Source organism: Boleophthalmus pectinirostris, unplaced genomic scaffold, assembly GCF_026225935.1.
Source record: "Boleophthalmus pectinirostris isolate CB_2022bp ecotype Guang Dong unplaced genomic scaffold, ASM2622593v1 HiC_scaffold_22, whole genome shotgun sequence".
Classification (NCBI taxonomy): Eukaryota; Metazoa; Chordata; class Actinopteri; order Gobiiformes; family Gobiidae; genus Boleophthalmus; species Boleophthalmus pectinirostris.
The window spans coordinates 41,606,249-41,631,248 of NW_026571190.1; the positions used below are offsets into that span (position 1 = coordinate 41,606,249).

Here is a 25,000-nt window from a genome sequence, read left to right on the forward strand (position 1 = left end):
ACTTGTTGAGTCCACGGTTTGTTAGGATCTTCTACGTTTGCTCTGCGGATGTTTGAAAGTCGTTTAATTCACCGTTAGTGGTTCTTTTCACTCAGAATATGAAAAAGACATTTTCCTTCTTCCGTGTTTCTATTTGTGCATCTGATAATGCAGCAGGAATTTAACATTATCAGGGATAAATACGTGAGGTTACACACTGTGTTTGACGCTACCGTGTTTCTTGCCTCCGACCAAAATATTTCCCAGCAGCAACGCGGACTTTTAATAACAATGACATCAGCTGAAACTCGCCTGTTGGTCAGTGGAGTCTTGAGCTGCGTTCACACGGCTGCGTCGGGGTGTGGAGTTTACACAAAAGTCGATCGTCGGGAGCGTTCAGGCGTCGTCCAGCACGTTCTTCGACGCAGCTTTAGTCGACTAAACTGTGACTGACTCGACTAATCGTGTTATTTAGATGATTCCATGGAACAAGAGCAGAGACGAGACGTGAGGGAGTGAACTGAAGATTCAGTATTTTTTGCATTTTATATGTAAGAAGGAAGATTAAACTCATGTTAGAGCTTTTGCCACGACGCCTTTTTACGCGACCAGTTGATGGGCAGAACATTTATTATATATTTATGTATTTATATATTTATGTATTTATGTCGACTACAGTCAGAATGGAAATTGGAGTTATTTAGTGTTGGAGTTGTTGTGATACTAACATCTGATACTAAGAGAAAGTCTCAAAACTCGAGATCAATTTCAATACCACAAAACTGTATGTTTATAATTCAATTCTAATTATTTTCAACCCAGAACAATGGTACTTTTTTAGAATATTACCATGTGGTCGTATAATACTTGTGATATTTAAAAAAAAAACTATTTTAGGACTTTTCAGAAGCTCTGATTTTGTCCAATTTGTGTCATTTTATTTTTCAGTATCAAAACTTGTTCAAATCTAAATCTAGTTTCAGTATCGGTGGTCGTATCAGTTAGTCTCAGAGTTTTTATTTTTGTGACGGCCGTTTTTCATTTGCTCCTCGTGCTTCTTTAGGTTTAAATGTACTGCTGTGTGTGCAGTGCTGTGAAAAGTTCCACAGTGTGTCTTTAACTGTCCTGTTGTTTTTACAGTACGCAGAGGACATCAAGCACAAGACGACTCTGCTGGAGCTGCAGAAGATGTTCACCTACCTCATGGTGAGTTTCACCTCAGGGACTTTAAACTTGCTGTTTGGTGACGTTTGGTGACGTTTAATGACAGTTTTTTCATCTTTAGTGATATTTGGTGATGTTTAGTGACGTTTGGTGATGGTTTTTGTCATGTTTGGTGACGTGTGGTGACGTTTGGTGACGTTTGGTGACGTTTGGTGACGTTTGTGACGTTTTGTGTTGACGTGAGCGTGTGATGATTGATGATGTTTGGTGATGTTTTGGTGACGTGTGATGATTTGATGGTGTTTGGTGACGTTTGGTGATGGTTTTTGTCATGTTTGGTGATGTTTAATGACAGTTTTTGTCATGTTGAGATATGATGGTGGTTTTTGGTGTTGTTGGATGTTAGTTGAGGGTTTTTTGTCATGTTGTGACGTTTGGTGATGTTTTATTTTGTCATCAGTTGTTTGGCGTGAGTTTTAATGGTGACATGTTTGGTGATGTTTAATGACAGTTTTTTGTCATCTTTTAGTTGTTTGATGGTGTTTAGTGATGTTTAGTGAGGGTTTTTTGTCATGTTTGGTTATGTTTGGTCACATTTGTGTTTGGTGACGTTTGGTTGTGTTTGGTGACGTGTGATGATGGTGTTTGGTGATGTTTAGTGATGGTTTTTGTCATGTTTGGTGACGTTTGGTGACGGTTTTTGTCATGTTTGGTGATGTTTAATGACAGTTTTTGTCATCTTTAGTGATGTTTGATGGTGTTTAGTGATGTTTAATGAGGGTTTTTGTCATGTTTGGTGATGTTTAGTGACAGTTTTGTCATCTTTAGTGATGTTTGACGATATTTAGTGATGTTTGGTGACGTTTGGTGACAGTTTTTGTCATGTTTAGTGATGTTTGATGGTGTTTGGTGATGTTTAGTGATGGTTTTTGTCATGTTTGGTGACAGTTTTTGTCATGTTTGGTGATGTTTAATGACAGTTTTTGTCATCTTTAGTGATGTTTGACGATATTTAGTGATGTTTGGTGATGTTTAATGACAGTTTTTGTCATGTTTAGAGATATTTGATGGTGTTTAGTGATGTTTAGTGAGGGTTTTTTGTCATGTTTGGTGACGTTTGGTGATGTTTGGTGACGAGTTTTGTCATCTTTAGTGATGTTTGGCGATATTTAGTGATGTTTGGTGATGTTTGATGATGGTTTTTGTCATGTTTGGTGATGTTTAATGACAGTTTTTGTCATCTTTAGTGATGTTTGACGATATTTAGTGATGTTTGGTGATGTTTGATGATGGTTTTTGTCATGTTTGGTGATGTTTAGTGACAGTTTTGTCATCTTTAGTGATGTTTGGTGACGTGTGGTGATGGTGTTTGGTGATGTTTAGTGACAGTTTTTGTCATCTTTAGAGATATTTGATGGTGTTTAGTGATGTTTAGTGAGGGTTTTTTGTCATGTTTGGTGACTGTGTTTGGTGACGTTTGGTGCGTTGCTTTCAGGAGAGCGAGAGGAAGGCGTATAACCCTCGTCCGTTCTGTAAAACCTACACGATGGACAAACAGCCTCTGAACACCGGAGAACAGAAGGACATGACGGAGTTCTTCACAGACCTCATCACCAAGATCGAGGAGATGTCCCAAGACTTGGTAAAGTCTGATTATTAAACTGGAACTCAACACTAAACACACTTTTCCTCTTCCTACTCATTGTTTTTAGCAGTTTTAATTAAAATTTCCGTCTGTGCCGCCTCAGTGGCCTCTGATTAGTTTAAGTTTAATGAAAAATCTTTGCTGCTTTTCAGAAAAACACAGTGAAGACTTTGTTTGGAGGCGTCATCACCAACAACGTGGTTTCTCTGGTGAGTTTGTGGATTATTGTGTTTAAACATGCATTTAAAAAAAAAAAAAAATTTATAAATTTTTTTTTGGGAGGGTTTCCGTCAAAAGCTTTTCTCCGTGGAGATCTTATGACTCTGGAATGTTCCGCAGTGTGGCATTAAACCTTTCTATCTTCACGGAGACCAAAAACACCGAGTTACGGGTCAGATCTGTGGAGATGTCTGGTTTTTCTAGGTATTTTTGAGCTGTAAAACCACCTGTAGATGGACAAATGTAAAGTAGAGCTGTTTAAAGTCACACTGTGGAACATTCCAGGTAAGGCTGTGCAGTTAATTGAATTTTTTGGGATATTTTTATATAAATAAGTCTATTTATTTAATTTTTTTTGTATTGTAGAGGAGCTGGATATAGAGTTTATTTTAGATACATTTATGTTTTTTCTGCCTTATTTCATGTTCAAACTTTATTTTATTTTCATTTTGTTTTATACGTCACAAAACTGCTTTACGGTTCATATTTGTAGCCTATATTTATTTTTAATTTAAAAGTTTTGTGTAAATGATCAATAACATACTTTTTTTTTGAGAGAGAGAACTGCATCGTGTAACTTAAAAAAAAAAAAATCGTAATAATGATTTTTTTTTCCATAATCGAGCAGCTCTAATTCCAGGCAGAGCAGTGACGTATCCATAGAAACGAGCAGGTGACGGACGCCCACCCAAAAAGTTAGACGGCGCAGCTTTAACTTTACCCGTGGACTCTGTGTAAAGTGGCGGTGTTTGTCGGTGTTTTGTGTCCAGGACTGTGACCACGTGAGTCAAACGGCAGAGGAGTTCTACACGGTCCGGTGCCAAGTGGCCGACATGAAGAACATTTATGTGAGTCACTTTAAAACACTTTTATTCTTAAGAACCTCAACGTTTATGATTTACACCCTGAAACTGAAAAGCTCTAGTGCCTCCGCTGCGTCTGCACTTTACTCTGGCTCTAAGATGTGTTTGAGGGAAGTGTGCAAAATACACTTGTTTCATAAAAGGTTCAGGTGGTTCAGGTGGTGTGTGTGTTGTGTGTGTTTGTGTGTGTGTGTTGTGTGTTGTGTGTGTGGGGGTCATTGGGATTCATAGAACCACAGTTACATTCATCACTGTGATTTTCATATTTGGTGATGATCTGATCCTCGTGTGTGTGTGTGTTTGTGTGTGTGTGTGTGTGTGTGTGTGTGTGTGTGTGTGTGTGTGTGTGTGTGTGTTTGTTTGTGTGTGTGTGTGTGTGTGTGTGTGTGTGTGTGTGTGTGTATGTGTGTGTGTGTGTGTGTGTGTGTGTGTGTGTGTGTGTTATTTCAGGAGTCTCTGGATGAAGTGACGATCAAAGACACTTTGGAGGGAGACAACATGTACACCTGCTCCCAGTGCGGCAAGAAAGTGCGACTCGCGGAGACGAACGAGGACTCGGACACGACTCGATCACGACTCGATCACGACTCGGACACGACTCGATCACGACTCGGACACGACGGAGAAACGTTTTACTGTTTCTCTCGTTTAGAAAAATGTTCTACACAAATAAAACTGGATTTGATCAGAGGAAAAAAACCTGAGAACTGAGACTAACCACACCTCCTCTTCCTCCCTCACTCCCTCCCTCTCTCTCTCTCTCTCTCTCTTACCCCCTCCTCCTCTCTCCCTCTTTATCTCCTCCTCTCTCTCTTCTCACCCTCTCTCTGCTCTCTCTCGTCTCTTTTCTCCTCTCTTCTCTCCATCTCCCTCTCTATCTCCTTCTCTTCCTCTCCCTCCCTCTGTCTCCTCCTCCTCTCTCCTCCTCTCTCTTTCCTCTCTCCTCCTCTCTCTTGCTCCTCTCCTCTCTCACTTCTCTCCTCCTCTCTCCTTCTTTCTCTCCTCCTTCCACCTCCTCTCTCTTCTCTCTCTTTCTCTCTCTCTCTCCTCTCCTCCCTCCCTCTTCCCTCTCTCCTCTCCTCTTCCCTCTCTTCCCTCTCTCCTCTCCTCTTCCCTCTCTTCCCTCTTCCCTCTCTCCTCTCCTCTTCCCTCTCTCTCAGGGCGTGTTTTAAGAAGCTTCCTCGGATCCTGAGTTTTAACACGATGCGTTACACGTTCAACATGGTGACGATGATGAAGGAGAAAGTGAACACGCACTTTTCCTTTCCTCTGCGGCTGGACATGACGCCGTACACCGAGGACGTGCTCATGGGCAAAGGCGACCGCAAAGAAGGTAACGCACGTTTAACCACCGAGAAGGTAACGCACGTTTAACCACCGAGAAGGTAACGCACGTTTAACCACCAAGAAGGTAACACACGTTTAACCACCAAGAAGGTAACGCACGTTTAACCACCAAGAAGCACGTTTAACCACCAAGAAGGTAACACACGTTTAACCACCAAGAAGGTAACGCACGTTTAACTACGAGAAGGTAACACCAGAGAAGAAGCACGTTTTAACCACAAGAAGGTAACACGTTTAACCACCAGAAGGTAACGCACGTTTAACCACCAAGAAGGTAACGCACGTTTAACCACCAAGAAGGTAACGCACGTTTAACCACCAAGAAGGTAACGCACGTAACGCACGTTTAACCACAAGAAGGTACGCACGTTTAACCACGTTTTAACCACCAAGAAGGTAACGCACGTTTAACCACCAAGAAGGTAACACGAAGAAGGTAACGCACGTTTAACCACCAAGAAGGTAACACACGTTTAACCACCAAGAAGGTAACGCACGTTTAACCACCAAGAAGGTAACGCACGTTTAACCACCAAGAAGGTAACGCACGTTTAACCACGAAGAAGGTAACGCACGTTTAACCACGAAGAAGGTAACAACGCACGTTTAACCACCAAGAAGGTAACACACGTTTAACCACGAAGAAGGTAACGCACGTTTAACCACCAAGAAGGTAACGCACGTTTAACCAAGAAGGTACACGTAACCAAGAGAAGGTAACGCACGTTTAACCACGAGAAGGTAAACACGTTTAACCAAAGAAGGTAACGTAACACGTTTAACCACAAAAGAAGTAACGTTTAACCACACGTTTAACCACCAAGAAGGTAACACACGTTTAACCACCAAGAAGGTAAATCCTCAAACAAAATAAATCTGACCCCAGAACAGACGAGCTGAAAAAAATCCTTCTGGAGTTTAACCCATTGACGCCGGATGCGGCGCAGCGCAGAGTCTCCTGTCCGTGTTCTGGATTGTCTGGTGATCAGTGTAACTGGTAAAGGCGGAGCCACATCTGGAAGCATGGGGGGCGTGTCCTCCTCTCGCTTCATTCACTCCCACAGAGACGTAAAACTGCCAGAGCTGCACTGTCACGTTAAACCTTCTAAACACAAAAATGTTGTCCGTGTCTTCACTGTCATTGTCACTGTCAGCATTTTTGTGTTTGACCATGTTTATTTGTTACATGACATAGTGACATGTCACCTGTTATAGGAGCGTCTGGAGCAGTGAACAGATCAAGTGTTTGAGCTGCGTTTGTTACTTCAAACCAGGTCTTGATGGAAACATGTGCTGGACACATTTGGATTATTTTTCAATGGAGAAATAATACGCCACGATAAAGAAGGTTTAACACGTGGATCTATTAAAATAACTGGATACAGTATTGTTGCTTGTAGCTGCCTCCAGTTGACGTAGTGTCACTCACTGGAACTTCAGCAGAAAAAATCCCATGGGCTGAGACAAGATTTTTCTCATAGAGGCAATGTGATCACAAACTGCTCGTGTTCGTCTGACAGATCATCTACAGATTTCAAAAATGTCGGATTTGTTGGCGATTTTTACCTATTTTTAGATCATAAACTTTTTCTCAGCTCAAAATCCTTCAGTTGTCTTAAAAAACAGTTTATATTCGTTAGCGTCGGCTACGCTCTGCTCCGCTTTAGCTCCTCTCGCTCTGATTGGTCAAAGCGATCACGTGACACACGTGCGTGCGGTTGCGTGCATTCGCGTGTGCCCGTGGGAGAAAAGAGCACTAGTGGCATATTCGGTCGGCCCACAGCCGCCGGAAGTACCTAGCCGGGCTAATCTGGGATCATGCGCCATTGAGCTCAGCCCATTGACTTGAATGGGCGGCCATTTTGGAACCTGGGGGCTTGGTTTAACGTGACAGTGCAGCTCTGGCAGTTTTACGTCTCTGTGGGAGTGAATGAAGCGAGAGGAGGACACGCCCCCCATGCTTCCAGATGTGGCTCCGCCTTTACCAGTTACACTGATCACAGACAATCCAGACACGGACAGGAGACTCAGCGCCGCATCCGGCGTCAGTGGGTTAAAACGAGACCCAAGTGAGTTTACTGAGACCGAGAAAAGATGAAAATCAAAATCTAGAACGAGAATCAAAACTAGATCCTCGTTTTTCTCAAGTATCAAACTAAAAAAAAGTCCCATTGAACCTTTCCTGTATAAAAGTTAAATGTTTTAGAAAGATCTGGAACTGGATCAGAACAAGTAGAAGAACACAGACTAGAATACACACATGGACCTGGTTTGGACCTGGTTTAGTCCTAGTTTAGTCCTAGTTTGGACCTGGTTTAGAGTTTGGACTGGTTTGGACCTGGTTTGGACCTGGTTTGGACCTGGTTTGGACCTGGTTTGGACCTGGTTTGGACTGGTTTGGACCTGGTTTGGACTGGTTTGGACTGGTTTGGACTTGGTTTGGACCTGGTTTGGACTGGTTTGGACCTGGTTTGGACCTGGTTTGGACCGGTTTGGACCTGGTTTGGACCTGGTTTGGACTTGGTTTGGACCTGGTTTGGACTGGTTTGGACTTGGTTTGGACCTGGTTTGGACCTGGTTTGGACTTGGTTTTGGACCTGGTTTGGACTGGTTTGGACCTTGGTTTGGACCTGGTTTGGACCTGGTTTTGGACTGGTTTGGACCTGGTTTGGACCTGGTTTGGACCTGGTTTGGACTTGGTTTGGTTTGGACCTGGTTTGGACTTGGTTTGGACCTGGTTTGGACTGGACTGGTTTGGACTGGTTTGGACCTGGTTTGGACCTTTGGACTGGTTTGGACTGGTTTGGACTGGTTTGGACTGGTTTGGACCTGGTTTGGACCTGGTTTGGACTGGTTTGGGTTTGGACTGGTTTGGACCTGGTTTGGACCTGGTTTGGACTGGACTGGTTTGGACCTGGTTGGACTGGACTGGTTTGGACTGGTTTGGACTGGTTTGGACCTGGTTTGGACTGGTTTGGACTGGTTTGGACTGGTTTGGACCTGGTTTGGACCTGGTTTGGACCTGGTTTGGACCTGGTTTGGACTGGTTTGGACTGGTTTGGTTTGGACCTGGTTTGGACCTGGTTTGGACCTGGTTTGGACCTGGTTTGGACTGGTTTGGACCTGGTTTGGACCTGGTTTGGACCTGGTTTGGACCTGGTTTGGACTTGGTTTGGACCTGGTTGGACCTGGTTTACTGGTTTGGACCTGGTTTGGACCTGGTTTGGACCTGGTTTGGACCTGGTTTGGACTGGTTTGGACCTGGTTTGGACCTGGTTTTGGTTGGACCTGGACCTGGTTTGGACCTGGTTTGGACCTGGTTTGGACTTGGTTTGGACCTGGTTTGGACCTGGTTTGGACCTGGTTTGGACCTGGACCACTGTTCTTTATTCTCACTCAAATGAAGCGACTCACTGACTCGGTTCTTGTCGTTGTCGTTGTTGTTTTTGTTGTTGTTGATGTTTTTGTTTGTTGTTTTTTTCAGGTTTCCGTGACGAAGGGGAGGGGTCAAAGGGGTCAAAGGTCACAGAGAGTTACGAGTATGACCTCATCGGGGTGACGGTTCACACGGGGACGGCGGACGGAGGACACTACTACAGCTTCATCAGAGACATCATCAACCCCCACGCCTACAAGAACAACAAGTGGTGAGGGACCTGGACCTGGACCTGGACCAGGACCTGGACCAGAGACTAGACCAGGGACTAAACCAGGGACTAAACCAGGGACTAGACCAGACCAGGGACTAGACCAGGGACTAGACCAGGGACTAGGGACCAGGAGACTGACAACTAGACCAGAGAGACTGAACCAGGGACTAGACCAGGGACTAGACCAGGGACTAAACCAGGGACTAGACCAGGGACTAGACCAGAGACTGAACCAGGAACTAGACCAGGGACTAGACCAGGGACTAGACCAGGGACTAGACCAGGGACTAAACCAGGGACTAGACCAGGGACTAGACCAGAGACTGAACCAGGGACTAGACCAGGGACTAGACCAGGGACTAGACCAGGGACTAGACCAGGGACAGACCAGGGACTAGACCAGGACTAGACCAAGGACTAAACCAGGGACTAGACCAGGACTGACCAGGGACTAAACCAAGGACTGACCAGGACTGGACCAGGGACTAACCAAGGGACTAGACCAGGGACTAGACCAGGGACTAGACCAGGGACTAGACCAGGGACTAGACCAGGGACTAGACCAAGGACTAAACCAGAGACTAGACCAGAGACTGAACCACGCCTACAAGAACAACAAGTGGTGAGGGACCGGGACCTGGACCTGGACCAGGACCAAGGACTAAACCAGGGACTAGACCAGAGACTAGACCAGAGACTGAACCTGGGACTGAACCAGAGACTGAACCAGAGACTAGACCAGGGACTAGACCAGAGACTGAACCACGCCTACAAGAAGAACAAGTATTGAGGGACCAGGATCTGAACCAGGGACTGGACCAGGGACTAGACCAGGGACTGGACCAAGACTAAACCAATGACCTGGACCAGCACTGAACCAAGACTGACCCAGGGACTGGACTGAGACTAAACTTGGACTAGACTAGAACTGGAGTAGGATTAAATCATGGATGAAAAAATTAACACAAAACGAGGACAAAACTGAGACTGGACTAGGACTAAACCAGAACTTAACCAAAACTGAACGAGAAAAACTCTTTTATGTCTCAGTGTGAAATCCTCCTAAACCAGGACTAAACCAGGACTAAATCCAGGACTAAACCAGGACTAAACCAGGTCTAAACCAGGACTAAACCAACTACTAAACCAGGACTAAACCAGGACTAAACCAGGAAACTAAACCAGGAACTAAACCAGGACTAAACCAGGACTAAACCAGGACTAAACCAGGACTAAACCAGGACTAAACCAAACTAAACCAGGACTAAAACCAGGACTAAACCAGGACTAAACCAGGACTAAACCAGGACTAAACCAGGACTAAACCAGGACTAAACCAGGACTAAACCAGGACTAAACCAGGACTAAATCAGGACTAAAACAGGACTAAACCAGGACTAAACCAGGACTAAACCAGGACTAAACCAGGACTAAACCAGGACTAAACCAGGACTAAACCCAGGACTAAACCAGGACTAAACCAGGACTAAACCAGGACTAAACCAGGACTAAACCAGGACTAAACCAGGACTAAACCAGGACTAAACCAGGACTAAACCCGGACTAAACCCAGGACTAAATCAGGACTAAACCAGGACTAAAACCAGGACTAAACCAGGACTAAACCAGGACTAAACCAGGACTACTAACCAGGTCTAAACCAGGACTAAACCAGGACTAAACCAGGACTAAACTAACCAGGACTAAAACAGGTCTAAACCAGGACTACTCTAGGACTAAACCAGGACTAGACCAGGACTAGACCAGGACTAAACCAGGACTCAGTTGTTTTTAAATAACTGTGTTTTTCAGGTATTTATTCAACGACGCGGAGGTGAAGCCGTTCGACTCTGCTCAACTCGCCTCCGAGTGTTTCGGGGGAGAAATGACGGTACAAACTCTGTTAAACCTGATCATTTATTACATTATTTTCTTTCATAAATTCAGTTTTACTCAGAATTGTGTGTTTTTCTTTTTTTTTCAGACCAAAACCTACGACTCTGTGACCGACAAGTTCATGGATTTCTCCTTTGAAAAAGTAAGAACTCACGTCACTCTGAAATAAACTTTTATAAATGTGCGGATTTTAAAAACGGTGATTCTGCTGCTCGTCGCGGAAGATCATTCGTTTCATCAGATTTAGAATTTTAAATATCGTTGAATTTCTCTCTTTGAATTTTTTTACTCTGAAAAAACATGTTCGAATTATTTTTATTCTAAACGTCGGCTGATGAAATGTTACGTTTGAATTTTTAATAGGGATGTAACGAAAACTGAAATGTGGTGATATCGTATCGTCAAAGTTCTCTCAGTAACATCGTGGAGCATCACAATATATCGAATCACAAGTCTCTTTGATTAAATGAAGAGTTCTGGTGCAGCGATAGATAAAAAAAACATCAGGAACTACATTTCCCATGATCCTTTGCTCCATTTCAGACGACAAGAAGAAATAACACTTCTAACACTTTTAACTCTTAGTTGTTTAGTAGAAATTTTAAGAGGAAAAAATCACATATTCACAGTTTTGTTTGCCTCCACAAAATATCGCAATAAATATCGTATCGTGACAATATCGTATCGTGAGACTTGGATCGTTACACCCCTAGTTTTTAAAATTCAATAAAAAAACAAATTTAAAACCTTTTAATTAAGGGGATGTGCAAAAATATCAAAATATCGATTTATCGTATCGTATAATGTGATGATACAGTGTCGATATCGTGGGCTGCTGTATCGATATATCGCCAAGAGTATTTTTTGGTACATTATTTTGTTCCAGTTACAGTTTTGTTGTTTGTTCAGAGGAAGGAAACTCGTTTATGCGACACATTTGACATTTTCCTGTTTTGATGATTAAAATGTTTGTGTTTCATATGAACTTTGCACAAGAAGAAGTGATTTAACAAAGACTTTTAGTGTCACAGACATGATTTAGCCTTTAGTTTCATTGAACCGTATCGAATCGATATGAAATATATCGTATCAAACCTCACTGTATCGAGGTTTGTATCGTATCCGCAACTTCTTAATGATACTCAACCCTAGTTTTAAATATTCAGCACAAATATTTTCAGGCTCTCAAATTCAAAAGCCAAAATTCAGAGGGTTAAATTCGCAGTGAAAAAATTTGCAGGAAAATCAAAGATGTCCAAATCCAAATGTAATAAACTCCATGGAAATGCAGAAAGTGACGTGACTCCAGCTGTTTCCACGACCTGCACCAGTCAAGTCACGGGGTCAATGCACTTTTTTTGTTTTGTTTTGAGGCAATAAGGAGATTTTTAGTTTATTTACACACTTGATATTTTGTGCTTTTTTTAGCTAAGACTCTAAATTAAACATTTTTTTATGTCCGGAAAGTTGTAACATTACAACTTCACTCTTGTAACATTACGACTTTACTCTTGTAACATTACGACTTTATTCTTGTAACATTATGACTTTACTCTTGTAACATTACAACTTTACTCTTGTAACATTATGACTTTATTCTTGTAACATTACGACTTTATTCTTGTAACATTACGACTTTACTCTTGTAACATTACGACTTTACTCTTGTAACATTACGACTTTACTCTTGTAACATTACGACTTTACTCTTGTAACATTACGACTTTACTCTTGTAACATTACGACTTTACTCTTGTAACATTACGACTTTACTCTTGTAACATTACGACTTTATTCTTGTAACATTATGACTTTATTCCTGTAAAATTACGACTTTATTCTTGTAACATTACGACTTTATTCCTGTAAAATTACGACTTTATTCTTGTAAAATTACGACTTTACTCTTGTAAAATTATGACTTTAATGTCGAAATATTACGACTTAATTCTTGTAACGGCAGCATCATTTTTTTTTTTAATCTGAGCCTTATACTCGTCGTAGGATGTAAACTAGAAGTGCAGAGTCTGATCTTTTGAACACTCAGGAGTCTGGAAACATTGACGCGCTCACGTGTTCGTCGGACTTGGGTCGGGTTTTCACGCTCTGTCAAAAGCCTCAGACCTCCACAGTGAATCCTACAGATAAAACATCTGGATCCAGGCCGGTCTCTTGTCTCGTCGTATCACTGTTTAGTTTAGTTTCTGTTTTGTTGTTGTTGTTTTTGTGGTGACGTGTGGTGTTCTCCTCAGACCCACAGTGCCTACATGCTGTTCTACAAGAGAGTGGAGCTGGAGGAGGACAACGGGAAAGACTTCAGCTTCGACGTGTCTCCAGATCTGCTCGAGGTACTCGCTTCAAGATCACACGAAAAACACTGTCACGTGATCAGTGTGTCGTTCGTTCAGTCGTTTTTCAATTAAAAAAAACAAAAATAAGAAAAATGAAAAAACAGATAATGACTCGTTTTTTTTTCAGTTTTCGATTTGGTGTTTAAATGAAAAATGGAAAAAACGGATAACGACCGTTTCCCGTTTACGTGACTTCAGTGACTGTGATGTTGGACTTTTACACTGCGTACGGACTGAACCAGGACTGATCCAGGTCCAGACCGGGACTGAGGCCGGGACTGAGGCCGGGACTGAGACCAAGACCAGGCCGGGACCAGACCGGAGGCTCAGAGCCCACAGCAGGGCCGGAGCTCGAAGCTGAGGCTCGGAGTCAAAGCTTGGAGTCCACCCTGGTCCCGCTCTGGTCCTGGTTTAGTCCTGGTTCAGTCCTGGTTCAGTCCTGGTTCAGTCCTGGTTTAGACCTGGTTTAGACCTGGTTTAGACCTGGTTCAGTCCTGGAGTCCTGTTCAGTCCTGGTTCAGTCCTGGTTTAGTCCTGGTTTAGACCTGGTTCAGTCCTGGTTCAGTCCTGGTTTAGTCCTGGTTCAGTCCTGGTTTAGTCCTGGTTCAGTCCTGGTTGGTTCCAGTCCTGGTTTAGTCCTGGTTCAGTCCTGGTTCAGTCCTGGTTCAGTCCTGGTTTAGACCTGGTTTAGACCTGGTTTAGACCTGGTTTAGACCTGGTTCAGTCCTGGTTCAGTCCTGGTTCAGTCCTGGTTTAGTCTGGTTTAGTCCTGGTTTAGACCTGGTTCAGTCCTGGTTCAGTCCTGTTCAGTCCTGGAGTCTGGTTTTAGTCCTGGTTCAGTCCGGTTTAGTCCTCCTGGTTTCAGTCCTGGTTTAGTCTGGTTCAGTCCTGGTCCTTTAGTCCTGGTTTAGTCCTGGTTCAGTCCTGGTCCTGTTTAGTCCTGGTTCAGTCCTGGTTTAGTCCTGGTCAGTCCTGGTTTAGTCCTGGTTTCAGTCCTGGTTAGTCTGGTTAGTCCTGGTTCCTGGTTCAGTCCTGGTTTAGTCCTGGTTCAGTCCTGGTTAGTCCTGGTTTAGTCCTGGTTTAGTCCTGGTCAGTCCTGGTTTAGTCCTGGTTCAGTCCTGGTTCAGTCCTGGTTTAGTCCTGGTTTAGTCCTGGTTCAGTCCTGGTTTAGTCCTGGTCAGTCCTGGTTAGTCCTGGTTTAGTCCTGGTTTAGTCCTGGTTTAGTCCTGGTTTAGTCCTGTAGTCCTGGTTTAGTCCTGGTTTAGTCCTGGTTCAGTCCTGGTTTAGACCTGGTTTAGACCTGGTTTCAGTCCTGGTTTCAGTCCTGGTTTAGTCCTGGTTCAGTCAGTCCTGGTTTAGTCCTGGTTCAGTCCTGGTTCAGTCCTGTTTTAGTCCTGGTTCAGTCCTGGTTTAGTCCTGGTTCAGTCCTGGTTCAGTCCTGGTTCAGTCCTGGTCCTGGTTCAGTCCTGGTTCAGTTCCTGGTTTAGACCTGGTTTCCTGGTTTAGTCCGGTTCAGTCCTGGTTTAGACCTGGTTCAGTCCTTCAGTCCTGGTTCAGTTCCTGGTTTAGTCCTGGTTTAGTCCTGGTTCAGTCCTGGTTTAGTCCTGGTCCTGGTTCAGTCCTGGTTCAGTCCTGGTTCAGTCCTGGTTCAGTCCTGGTTCAGTCCTGGTTCAGTCCTGGTTCAGTCCTGGTTTAGTCCTGGTTCAGGACCAGACAGACTCTGACTCTGGTCTGTTTAAATCCAGACTCTGTTCTGTTCAGACTTTTTTAACACAGTGAATCTTTGTACAGTTTGTTTTATTTCATTGTTTAATGTTTTGCGTGTTTTTATTTTGTGTTTTTGTGATTTTATGGTGAAACTCTCTGGTTTCTCTTTACTGTTGTAAAAAATAAGTTTGAGCTGAAGTCCTGTTCTTGCTTTAGTCTTCACCTGTGTGGTTCTGTTACAGTGGATCTGGCACGACAACATGCAGTTTCTCCAGGACAAGAACATCTTTGAGCACACGTACTTTGGGTGAGTTTAGTTTTCACGATCGCCGGGTTTATTAGAGTGTAAATAATGAATGTTCTGATGAAACGTTTTTTCTGTTCAGCTTCATGTGGCAGCTCTGCAGCAGCATCCCCAGCACTTTACCAGACCCAAAGTCTGTCTCCCTCATGACTGCAAAGGTACGAGCGCTTCACTTTTTAACCAGAAACGCCATCGAGAAGAACATCAGAACTTATCAGCGTTTATGTTCACGTCACAATGTTGAAAGTTAATATAATTATGGGCGAGCACATTAACGCGTTCATTTTGCGTTAAAGGTTGTATGGAGGATTTTTTTTTGTTTCAAATTGTCATCACCTGGTTTAGTCCTGGTTTAGACCTGATCTAGTCCTGGTTTAGTCCTGGTTTAGTCCTGGTTTAGTCCTGGTTTAGTCCTGGTTTAGACCTGGTTTAGACCCGGTTTAGACCTGGTTTAGTCCTGGTTTAGACCTGGTTTAGTCCTGGTTTAGACCCAATTTTGTCCCGATTTAGTCCTGGTTTAGTCCTGTTTAGTCCGGTTTAGACCCGGTTTAGACCTGGTTAGTCCTGGTTTAGACCTGGTTTAGTCCTGGTTTAGACCCAATTTTGTCCTGATTTAGTCCTGGTTTAGTCCCGGTTTAGTCCCGGTTTAGACCGGTTTAGACCTGGTTTTAGTCCTGGTTTAGACCCGGTTTAGACCTGGTTTAGACCCGGTTTAGTCCTGGTTTAGACCCGGTTTAGACCTGGTTTAGTCCTGGTTTAGACCCGGTTTAGAGACAGACAATATAATCACTTTACAACAGACCAATAGAAAACAGCCTGTTTATGTGAGACACAACAGATCATCAATAACCAATCAGCACGAACCAAAACTAACTTCAAAGTCGACATGTTTCAACACTCACACAGGCTCCTCCCACATCACACAGGCTCCTCCCACATCACACAGGCTCCTCCCACATCACACAGGCTCCTCCCACATCACACAGGCTCACACAGGCTCCTCCCACATTACACAGGCTCCTCCCACATCACAAGTCTGAACTAATAAATGTCCTTTTAATCCAGACTCAAACTGACTGTCCGTAAAAAGAGAATAATGTCAGTGTTGCACATGGATCTGTGTCTGTGATGGAGATGCACGTATAAGCGACTTTTTCATCCGCAACCGCATCACAAAACTCATCATCGCCCGCCGTCCACCGCACCCGCCCGCCGTCCACCGCACCCGCCCGCGTCCACCGCACCCGCCCGCCGTCCACCGCACCCGCCCGCCGTCCGCTCGCTCTCCTCCCATTTGCTCCGAGTTCAGAGTTTTTTATTTGAGTAGTTAAACCTCCACCCGCCCCAGTTTAATTAAAATATTATTTTTCGTCACGTTGTAACCGCAATCCGCACATCTCTAGTCTGCGAGTGTAAACAAACACACGTGACTCTGTGGTGTGTTCAGGGACAGTACGACACACACACACACACACACACACACACACACACACACACACACACACACAGACACACACATACACACACACACACACACAGACACACACAGACACACACAGACACACACACACAGACACACACACTCACACACACACAGACACACACACACAGACAAATGACTCCACAGATAAATACACAGATCAGAACTCTCTGACTGACCTTCTCCTCTTCTCCTCTAACCTTCTCCTCTCCTCTGACCTTCTCCTCTTCTCCTCTGACCTTCTCCTCTTCTCCTCTGACCTTCTCCTCCTCTGACCTTCTCCTCTTCTCCTCTGACCTTCTCCTCTTCTCCTCTGACCTTCTCCTCCTCTGACCTTCTCCTCTTCTCCTCTGACCTTCTCCTCTCCTCTGACCTTCTCCTCCTCTGTTCCTCTCCTCCTCTCCTCTGACCTCTCTGACCTTTCCTCTTCTCCTCTGACCTTCTCCTCTTCTCCTCTCTTCTCTCCTCTGAACCTTCTCCTCTTCTCCTCTAACCTTCTCCTCTCTCCTCTGACCTTCTCTCCTCCTCTGACCTCTCTCTTCTCCTCTGACCTTCTCCTCTTCTCCTCTTCTCCTCCTTCTGACCTTCTTTCTCCTCTAACCTTCTCCTCTTCTCCTCTACTCTTCTCTCTCTCCTCTCTCTCTGACCTTCTCCTCTGTTCCTCTGACCTTCTTTTCCTCTGACCCTTCTGACTTTCTCCTCTTCTCCTCTGACTTTCTCCTCTTCTCCTCTGACCTTCTCCTCTTCTCCTACATATTTGAACATTTATCTGTCTGTAAATTGGATTAAATGAACAGAATGTAAAGAGTCTAAACTTTATAACGACGTATAACCTGCCCACGGGAAATATCGGCCCCTGTCAGCAAACATATCGACCGATAGCCGATATGCTTCCAGGTGCTCATTATCGGCCAACCGATATATCGGCCGGGCTCTCGTCGTGTTTATTACTCACTGCATAAAAATATTGAACAAATATATTAGTACTGCAAAAATGAATTCAGTATTTTTTCTTAATTAATATTTTCCACAGGTTTTATCCCAGACTCTAACTGTCTGTTTGTCTTTTGCAGTTGAGCACCTCATTTGTACTTGAAACCTTCATTCACTCCAAGGAGAAGGTAAAACTAAAGAGTCTGAAGAGATGAAATGTGAGCAGATGAATGAAGTTTGTTTGAGGTTTTTAATCCTTCGCTCTCGTCTTCAGCCCACGATGCTGCAGTGGATCGAACTCCTCACCAAACAGTTCAACAACAGCCAGGCCGCCTGCGAGGTACAACACCTGCTCTGCTTTTCTCTAACAACTAAGACAGTTCAGCTCCAGTCAAGTGAAGCTCATCGAGGCGAGCGGTCACAGGGGACAGTCTGGAGCCGAGTTCCGTTTTAGGAAAAGGAAAGTGGGACTTCAGGGACGTCACGGTGACTCTGTTTGTTTGTTGCAGTGGTTTTTGGATCGGATGGCGGACGACAACTGGTGGCCGATGCAGATTCTGATTAAATGTCCCAATCAGATCGTCAGACAGGTCAGTCTCCTCTGACCCTCTGCTCCTCTGACCTTCTTCTCTGCTCCTCTGACCTTCTTCTCTTCTCCTCTGTTCCTCTGACCTTCGTTTCCTCTGACCCTTCTGACCTTCTCTTCTTCTCCTCTGACCTTCTCCTCTTCTCCTCTGACCTTCTGACCTTCTCCTCTGACCTTCTGACCTTCTCTTCTTCTCCTCTTCTCCTCTGACCTTCTGACCTTCTCTTCTTCTCGTTTTCCTGCAGATGTTCCAGAGGTTGTGTATTCACGTGATCCAGAGACTGAGGCCTGTTCACGCTCATCTGTATCTGCAGCCGGGGATGGAGGACGGGTGAGACCAAAACCACCGGTCCTGGTCCTGGTCCTGGTTTAGACCTGTTTTAGACCTGTTTTAGTCCTGTTTTAGTCCTGGTTTAGACCTGGTTTAGACCTGGTTTAGACCTGGTTTAGACCTGGTTTAGTCCAGGTTTAGACCTGGTTTTGTTTTTGGCCGTTGTAGGTGTTCGACACAGATGACAGTTCTGTGTTTGTGAATATCGACGGCGACAGGAGCCGAGCCGCGTGTCGCCTGGTTTCTCTAACGCAGGGGATTCTGGGAAATACGAGCGGCGCCACAGAGCTCGAAAAGAGGAGGGGGGGGGGACTTGAACATGGCTGATTTCATATGGAAACTAAACTATTTAATTCAAAACTATTAATGTAATAATTAAAGGTCAAAATCGCAAAAACGGACTCATTTGAGCTTTGGTTCGTGTTCTAATGTTGTTCCCTCCTCACAAACAGACCTGGACTTGTGTTTCATTAACTCTTTATTATTTGTCTGTTTACATCTTCAAAGCTCAAAACGCTCTGTTCCACCTTGTGATGTCATGAAGTTTTCAAGTTCACAGCTCCTTTTTACCTTTTGAGTTCAGTCGAGATCGACAGTTCCAGGGCTGAACTGATCCAAAATATCCAAATCCAAACTAGTGATGAGGTGTGGAGTTTAAAAACACAACGGAGCACTTCCTGTGTCACCACGTGACATCACAAGGTGGAACAGGGTCCGGTCAAGTGTTAACGGAGGGAAACAGGGTCAGATTTTTGACATTCAAATGTCTCTTATTCAGAAACTAGAGGAACTATTGAAATAAGTAAAGTATCAGAATGTAGGAAAGAGTTACACTCCAACAGGGTCAAGTTAAACCTGTGAGATTCTTTCAAGTTCAAGACAAAAAATTAAAAAACTCATGTTGGTAACGGAGGGAATGAAATATGCAGCACTTTTTGGTCAATAAATCCAAACAGTGATAACTCTTGGTTCTCACTTCCATATCCTTAACAAACTGGTTTGAATATTTGCTTCATATAGTTTTCTACCATATGGTACAAGATTAGGTTGAAAAACCTCTGACTTTTTGACTCATGAGATTTTTTATTAATAAAGTTCATGGTAACGGAGGGAAAAGTAACGGAGGGAAAATTGTACAAACAAGTAGAAGCTGCAGGATTTTACATCATTTGTGGCTTTTTTCTTCCAAATACTTTAATATTACTTCAAAATGAAAGAAACTATTTCTATAAAATATGTCAGTCCTTCCAAGAACATTTTTTTTATTTTAAATACATATTTTTTTTAAATCCTGTCCCTTCATCAACAGTTCAAAGATGGAATAACACAAGATATGATGAAATACAAACATTTATTTACATGATTTTCAGGTCTTTGAAATTTGGGAAATAATTTTTGTTCCATGTTTCATTCATGGTCTGTTTAAAACGTCTGGAACTTTAGAACCAAAAATGGAACAGAAAAAAGGTCAACAGTTTGATAAACTCGAGTACATATGTATCTGTTCAATACACTTTTATATCAGATGAATTCACTTGAAGTTTTGGTCTTGTTGTTTACTTCTGCTGGACCTGGTCCAACAGAGTGTTTTCAGTTTGAGAGACGAACTCTAAAGTCTAAATGTGCAGGTTTGTGTGTTTAAACATGTGAATGAAACAAAACAAGGAAACGACATTAGAACACGGATCAGAGAAAAGTAACATGAACCGTTTAACGTTAAACTCTGTCTAACCTTGATGTTTGTTCTGCCGTTTCGTGTATTTCCTCAGTTCTGACGACATGGACGGGCCTGTGGAGGACATCGGGAGCCGCTCTTGTGTGACGCGCTTCGTGAAAACGCTGCTGTCCATCATGGAGCACGGAGTCAAACCGCACAGCAAACACCTCACCGAGTATTTCGCCTTCCTCTACGAGTTCGCCAAGATGGGGGAGGAGGAGGTGAGACGCCGCCGCTCCACACGCCGCTCCGAACACTCCTGCGGTTTTATATCGTAACCTTTTCGCTTTCTTTTACACAGAGTCAGTTTTTGTTGTCGCTTCAAGCCATCTCCATCATGGTGCACTTCTACATGGGAACCAAAGGGCCAGAAAACGTGAGATTGAAAGTTTGTTGGCGGGAGTTTTTGGTTCAGTCTTTGGCAGGTTGTGTTGAGACTCTGGGCCGTTTGCAGCCGCAGGTGGAGGTTCTGTCGGAGGAGGAGGCCGAAGAGGAGGACGAGGAGGAGGACATCTTGTCTTTGGCGGAGGAGAAGTATCGACCTGCGGCTCTGGAGAAGATGATCGCTCTCATCGCTCTGTTAGTGGAGCAGTCCAGATCTGAGAGGTCAGTGAACAAACCACTCCCGAATTTTGGACTTCAGGTCATCGCACAATTCATACGGGGAAGGATTTTCTGAAAAAGTGAAGTCAAACCTCCATGTTTGTTTTCCCAGTGGGACGTGTCTATTGACAAAGTGGATCTTTTCAAGTCTTTTGAACCATTTCACTTTTGTTTCTGGTTCTGATATTGTCATATTTTAGTTTTGGGATTCGGACGTTGTTAATTTTGTGGTTGTTGGATCTTAACAGCGGAAAACGACTCGAGAAATGTGTTTGTGAACTTCATAAGTGTAAAAGTGAATCAGATGTGTGTGACTCAAACCTCTGTTCAAACTGTTTCTCTTCCCAACGGAATTGAAAAATAGTGAAAGGTGAAGGTGATGGGCAGGATTGATCCACAGGAAGAACCAAAAAGGAAACATTTGTCTGACTAAAGGGTCGTTCACACCAAAGAGTCAAATAAACAAACATGAATCATTTGTATATTTTGCTTTACTCTCATATTTAGTTTTTGAGTGCAAACTGTAGTTTATGGTCCCACCTGCCTGCTCCTGCTTTGTTTAGTCCTGCTCCCGCCCGCTCCCGCCCGCGCCCACACTGAGCTTTCACAATGTGTCCCGCGCCGCACTGTTTTGCGTCGGGTCCCGCGGGTGCCGGGCTCTGCTACGAAGCCGCGCCGCGTCGTGGATGGTCGGAGCGTTTCGTCTGCCGCCGTTAGGAGACTTGCGGAGTAAAACACACCAAAACAAAAAGTCGACGCCGCGATCTGCCGACGGATCGCGGACGCCTGGACTCAGGATCGCTCTCAAGTGTCGTCCGTTTGTTTCACTTAATGCTCCTTATAATCCAGTGCCCTTTATAATCTGAAAAATACGGTATGTATTTTAATTTTGTGTGTCTCTGCTGTGTCCTGTTCAGACACTTGACTCTGTCCCAGAGCGACATGGCGGCGCTGACCGGAGGAAAAGGATTCCCCTTTCTGTTTCAGCACATCAGAGACGGAATCAACATCCGACAAACCTGCAACCTGATCTTCAGCCTGTGTCGCTACAACAACCGACTCGCAGAACATGTACGGGACACATGCACACACAGACACTTACACACAGACACATGCACACAGAGACACACACATGCACACAGAGACACATGCACACAGAGACACTTACACACACAGAGACACTTACACACACACACAGACACATGACACACACACAGAGACACATGACACACACACAGACACATGCACACACACGCACACACAGACACATGCACACACAGACACATGCACACATACACACATGACACACACACAGACACATGCACACACATGCACACAGCACACACACACAGCACACAGCACACACACAGACACACACAGCACACACAGACACAGACACACACACACACACAGCACACACACATGCACACACAGCACACACGCACACACAGACACATGCACACAGACACACGCACACAGAGACACACGCACACAGACACACGCACACACAGACACACGCACACACAGACACACACACACACAGACACATGACACAGACACATGCACACAGAGACACATGCACACACAGACACATGCACACACAGAGACACATTCACACACAGAGACACATGCACACACAGAGACACGCACACAGAGAGACACACGCACACAGAGACGCACACACACACATGCACACACACACACACACAGACACACACACACAGAGACACATGCACACACAGCACACAGACACATGCACACACAGAGACACATGCACACAGAGACACATGACACACACAGAGACACATGCACACAGAGACACAGACACACACACAGAGACACACGACACACGACACACACACAGACACACACACAGACACACACACACACACACAGCACACACACACACACACAGACACACACACACACACACACACAGACACAGACACACACACACAGACACACACACACAGCACACACACACACACACACACACACACACAGAGACACACGCACACACAGACACACACACAGAGACACATGCACACACACACACACACAGAGACACATGCACACAGAGACACACATGCACACACAGAGACACATGCACACAGACACATGCACACAGAGACACACACAGAGACACATGCACACAGAGACACATGTCACACACAGAGACACACGCACACAGACACAGCACACAGACACACGCACACAGACACAGCACACAGCACACACACACACACACACAGACACACACACACACACAGACACACACACACACAGACACACACACACACACACACATGCACACACACACACACACACAGACACACACACACACACACACACACACACACACAACCTGGTACAAACATTTCTCCTGTTAAGTTTATGTAAAAATCGTGCGCTGTCCCAGTTTCATTAAATAAATAAATACATTTGTTTGTCGAAATAAAATCAAAAATAAGAAAATGAAAAAAAAAAATTCATTATTTGTCTCCAAAATCAAATTAAAAAAACAGATAAAGATTTGTTTTTTCAATTTTGTGTTTAAATGAAAAATGGAAAAAATGGATAACGGACTGAACCAGGACTAAACCGTTTTCAGTCCCGGTCTGGTCCCGGTCTAGTCCCAGACTCGGTCCTGGTGCCGGTCTGGTCCCAGTCTAAGTCCTGGTCTTATTCCCGGTCTGGTTCTGGTCTTGTCCCAGACCTGTTTTTTTTTCCATTTTTCATTTAAACACAAAATCGAAAACTGAAAAAACGAATCATTATCTGTTTTTTTTATTTAGGTTTTTCAGACAAATAATGAAGAAAATATTAGTTTTTTTTGTTTTCTTATTTTTGAATTTATTTTGAAAAACAAATGAATGAATGATTCTGACCTGTAAGTTCTCTGGTTCTGCTGCGTCGTCATCAGCGCTCGTCGTGGTTCTGCACTTCACTGTGAAACTCTCTGAACCTTCTGTGATTCTTGCAGATCGTGTCGATGCTTTTCACGTCTATCGCAAAACTAACTCCAGAGGTGAGTGTCTGATCAAAAAGTCTAAATAAAACACAAAAGTGAATAAACACGTAAACATCTGTGTGTGTGTTTGTTTGTTTGTGTTTGTGTGTGTGTTGGTGTTCAGGCGGCCAACCCGTTCTTTAAGCTCCTGACGATGTTGATGGAGTTTGCAGGAGGACCTCCAGGGATGCCCTCCTTCGCCTCCTACATCCTCCAGAGGATCTGGGAGGTACGAGCGCCTGGACTCAGACCACCTGGACTCAGACCACTTGGACTCAGACCACCTGGACTCAGACCACCTGGACTCAGACCACCTGGACTCAGACCGCGCCCCTGGACTCAGACTTAACTCAGAATCTCTGGACTTTTGGACGACTAAAGGACTTTATTTTTATACGTCTCAGTCCCAGAGCCCCGAAGAAGAACATAAATAAACCGGGACTAACAAGGGGCAAAATGTGGACTAAACCAGAATCCATGCCAAGTCCATGTTTAGGACTGAACCGGGTCTAAAACCAGCACTGAATCAGGACTAAAAAGGCCCAAACCAAGTGTACACCAGGACTAAACCAGGTCTAAACCAGGACTAAACCAGGACTAAACCAGGACTAAACCAGGTCTAAACCAGGACTAAACCAGGACTAAACCAGGACTAAACCAGGTCTAAACCAGGACTAAACCAGGACTAAACCAGGACTAAACCGGGTCTAAACCGGGTCTAAACCAGGACTAAACCAGGTCTAAACCAGGTCTAAACCAGGTCTAAACCAGGACTAAACCAGGACTAAACCAGGACTAAACCAGGACTAAACCAGGACTAAACCAGGACTAAACCAGGTCTAAAAACCGGGTCTAAAACCGGGTCTAAACCGGGTCTAAACCAGGTCTAAACCAGGTCTAAACCAGGTCTAAACCAGGTCTAAAACCAGGACTAAACCAGGACTAAACCAGGACTAAACCAGGTCTAAACCAGGACTAAACCAGGACTAAACCAGGTCTAAACCAGGACTAAAACCAGGAGGACTAAACCAGGTCTAAACCAGGACTAAACCAGGTCTAAACCAGGTCTAAACCAGGACTAAACCAGGTCTAAACCAGGACTAAACCAGGTCTAACGGTGTGTCTGTTGCAGGTGATCGAGTATAACCCGTCTCAGTGTCTGGACTGGCTCGCCGTCCAAACCCCGAGGAACAAACTGGCCCACAGCTGGGTCCT

General features: G+C 44.3%; 1 protein-coding gene across 1 annotated transcript in view; it reads left to right on the forward strand.

Annotated features, from left to right (window-relative positions):
- usp34 (ubiquitin specific peptidase 34) overlaps nucleotides 1-25,000 on the forward strand; it is a 140,822-nt gene that overhangs the window by 84,190 nt on the left and 31,632 nt on the right. The window contains exons 45-67 of the mRNA XM_055158681.1: nucleotides 1,120-1,185; nucleotides 2,639-2,785; nucleotides 2,941-2,997; nucleotides 3,778-3,855; nucleotides 4,321-4,413; nucleotides 5,029-5,203; nucleotides 8,702-8,864; nucleotides 10,680-10,758; nucleotides 10,852-10,905; nucleotides 13,016-13,111; nucleotides 15,064-15,128; nucleotides 15,208-15,283; nucleotides 17,679-17,726; nucleotides 17,813-17,878; nucleotides 18,048-18,128; nucleotides 18,370-18,455; nucleotides 20,225-20,393; nucleotides 20,474-20,548; nucleotides 20,627-20,778; nucleotides 21,693-21,846; nucleotides 23,759-23,803; nucleotides 23,910-24,014; nucleotides 24,918-25,000. The exon at nucleotides 24,918-25,000 is cut by the window's right edge and continues 65 nt beyond it. Of these exons, the coding sequence (XP_055014656.1) occupies nucleotides 1,120-1,185; nucleotides 2,639-2,785; nucleotides 2,941-2,997; nucleotides 3,778-3,855; nucleotides 4,321-4,413; nucleotides 5,029-5,203; nucleotides 8,702-8,864; nucleotides 10,680-10,758; nucleotides 10,852-10,905; nucleotides 13,016-13,111; nucleotides 15,064-15,128; nucleotides 15,208-15,283; nucleotides 17,679-17,726; nucleotides 17,813-17,878; nucleotides 18,048-18,128; nucleotides 18,370-18,455; nucleotides 20,225-20,393; nucleotides 20,474-20,548; nucleotides 20,627-20,778; nucleotides 21,693-21,846; nucleotides 23,759-23,803; nucleotides 23,910-24,014; nucleotides 24,918-25,000 (2,213 nt within the window). The remainder of the gene's footprint in view (nucleotides 1-1,119; nucleotides 1,186-2,638; nucleotides 2,786-2,940; nucleotides 2,998-3,777; nucleotides 3,856-4,320; nucleotides 4,414-5,028; nucleotides 5,204-8,701; nucleotides 8,865-10,679; nucleotides 10,759-10,851; nucleotides 10,906-13,015; nucleotides 13,112-15,063; nucleotides 15,129-15,207; nucleotides 15,284-17,678; nucleotides 17,727-17,812; nucleotides 17,879-18,047; nucleotides 18,129-18,369; nucleotides 18,456-20,224; nucleotides 20,394-20,473; nucleotides 20,549-20,626; nucleotides 20,779-21,692; nucleotides 21,847-23,758; nucleotides 23,804-23,909; nucleotides 24,015-24,917) is intronic.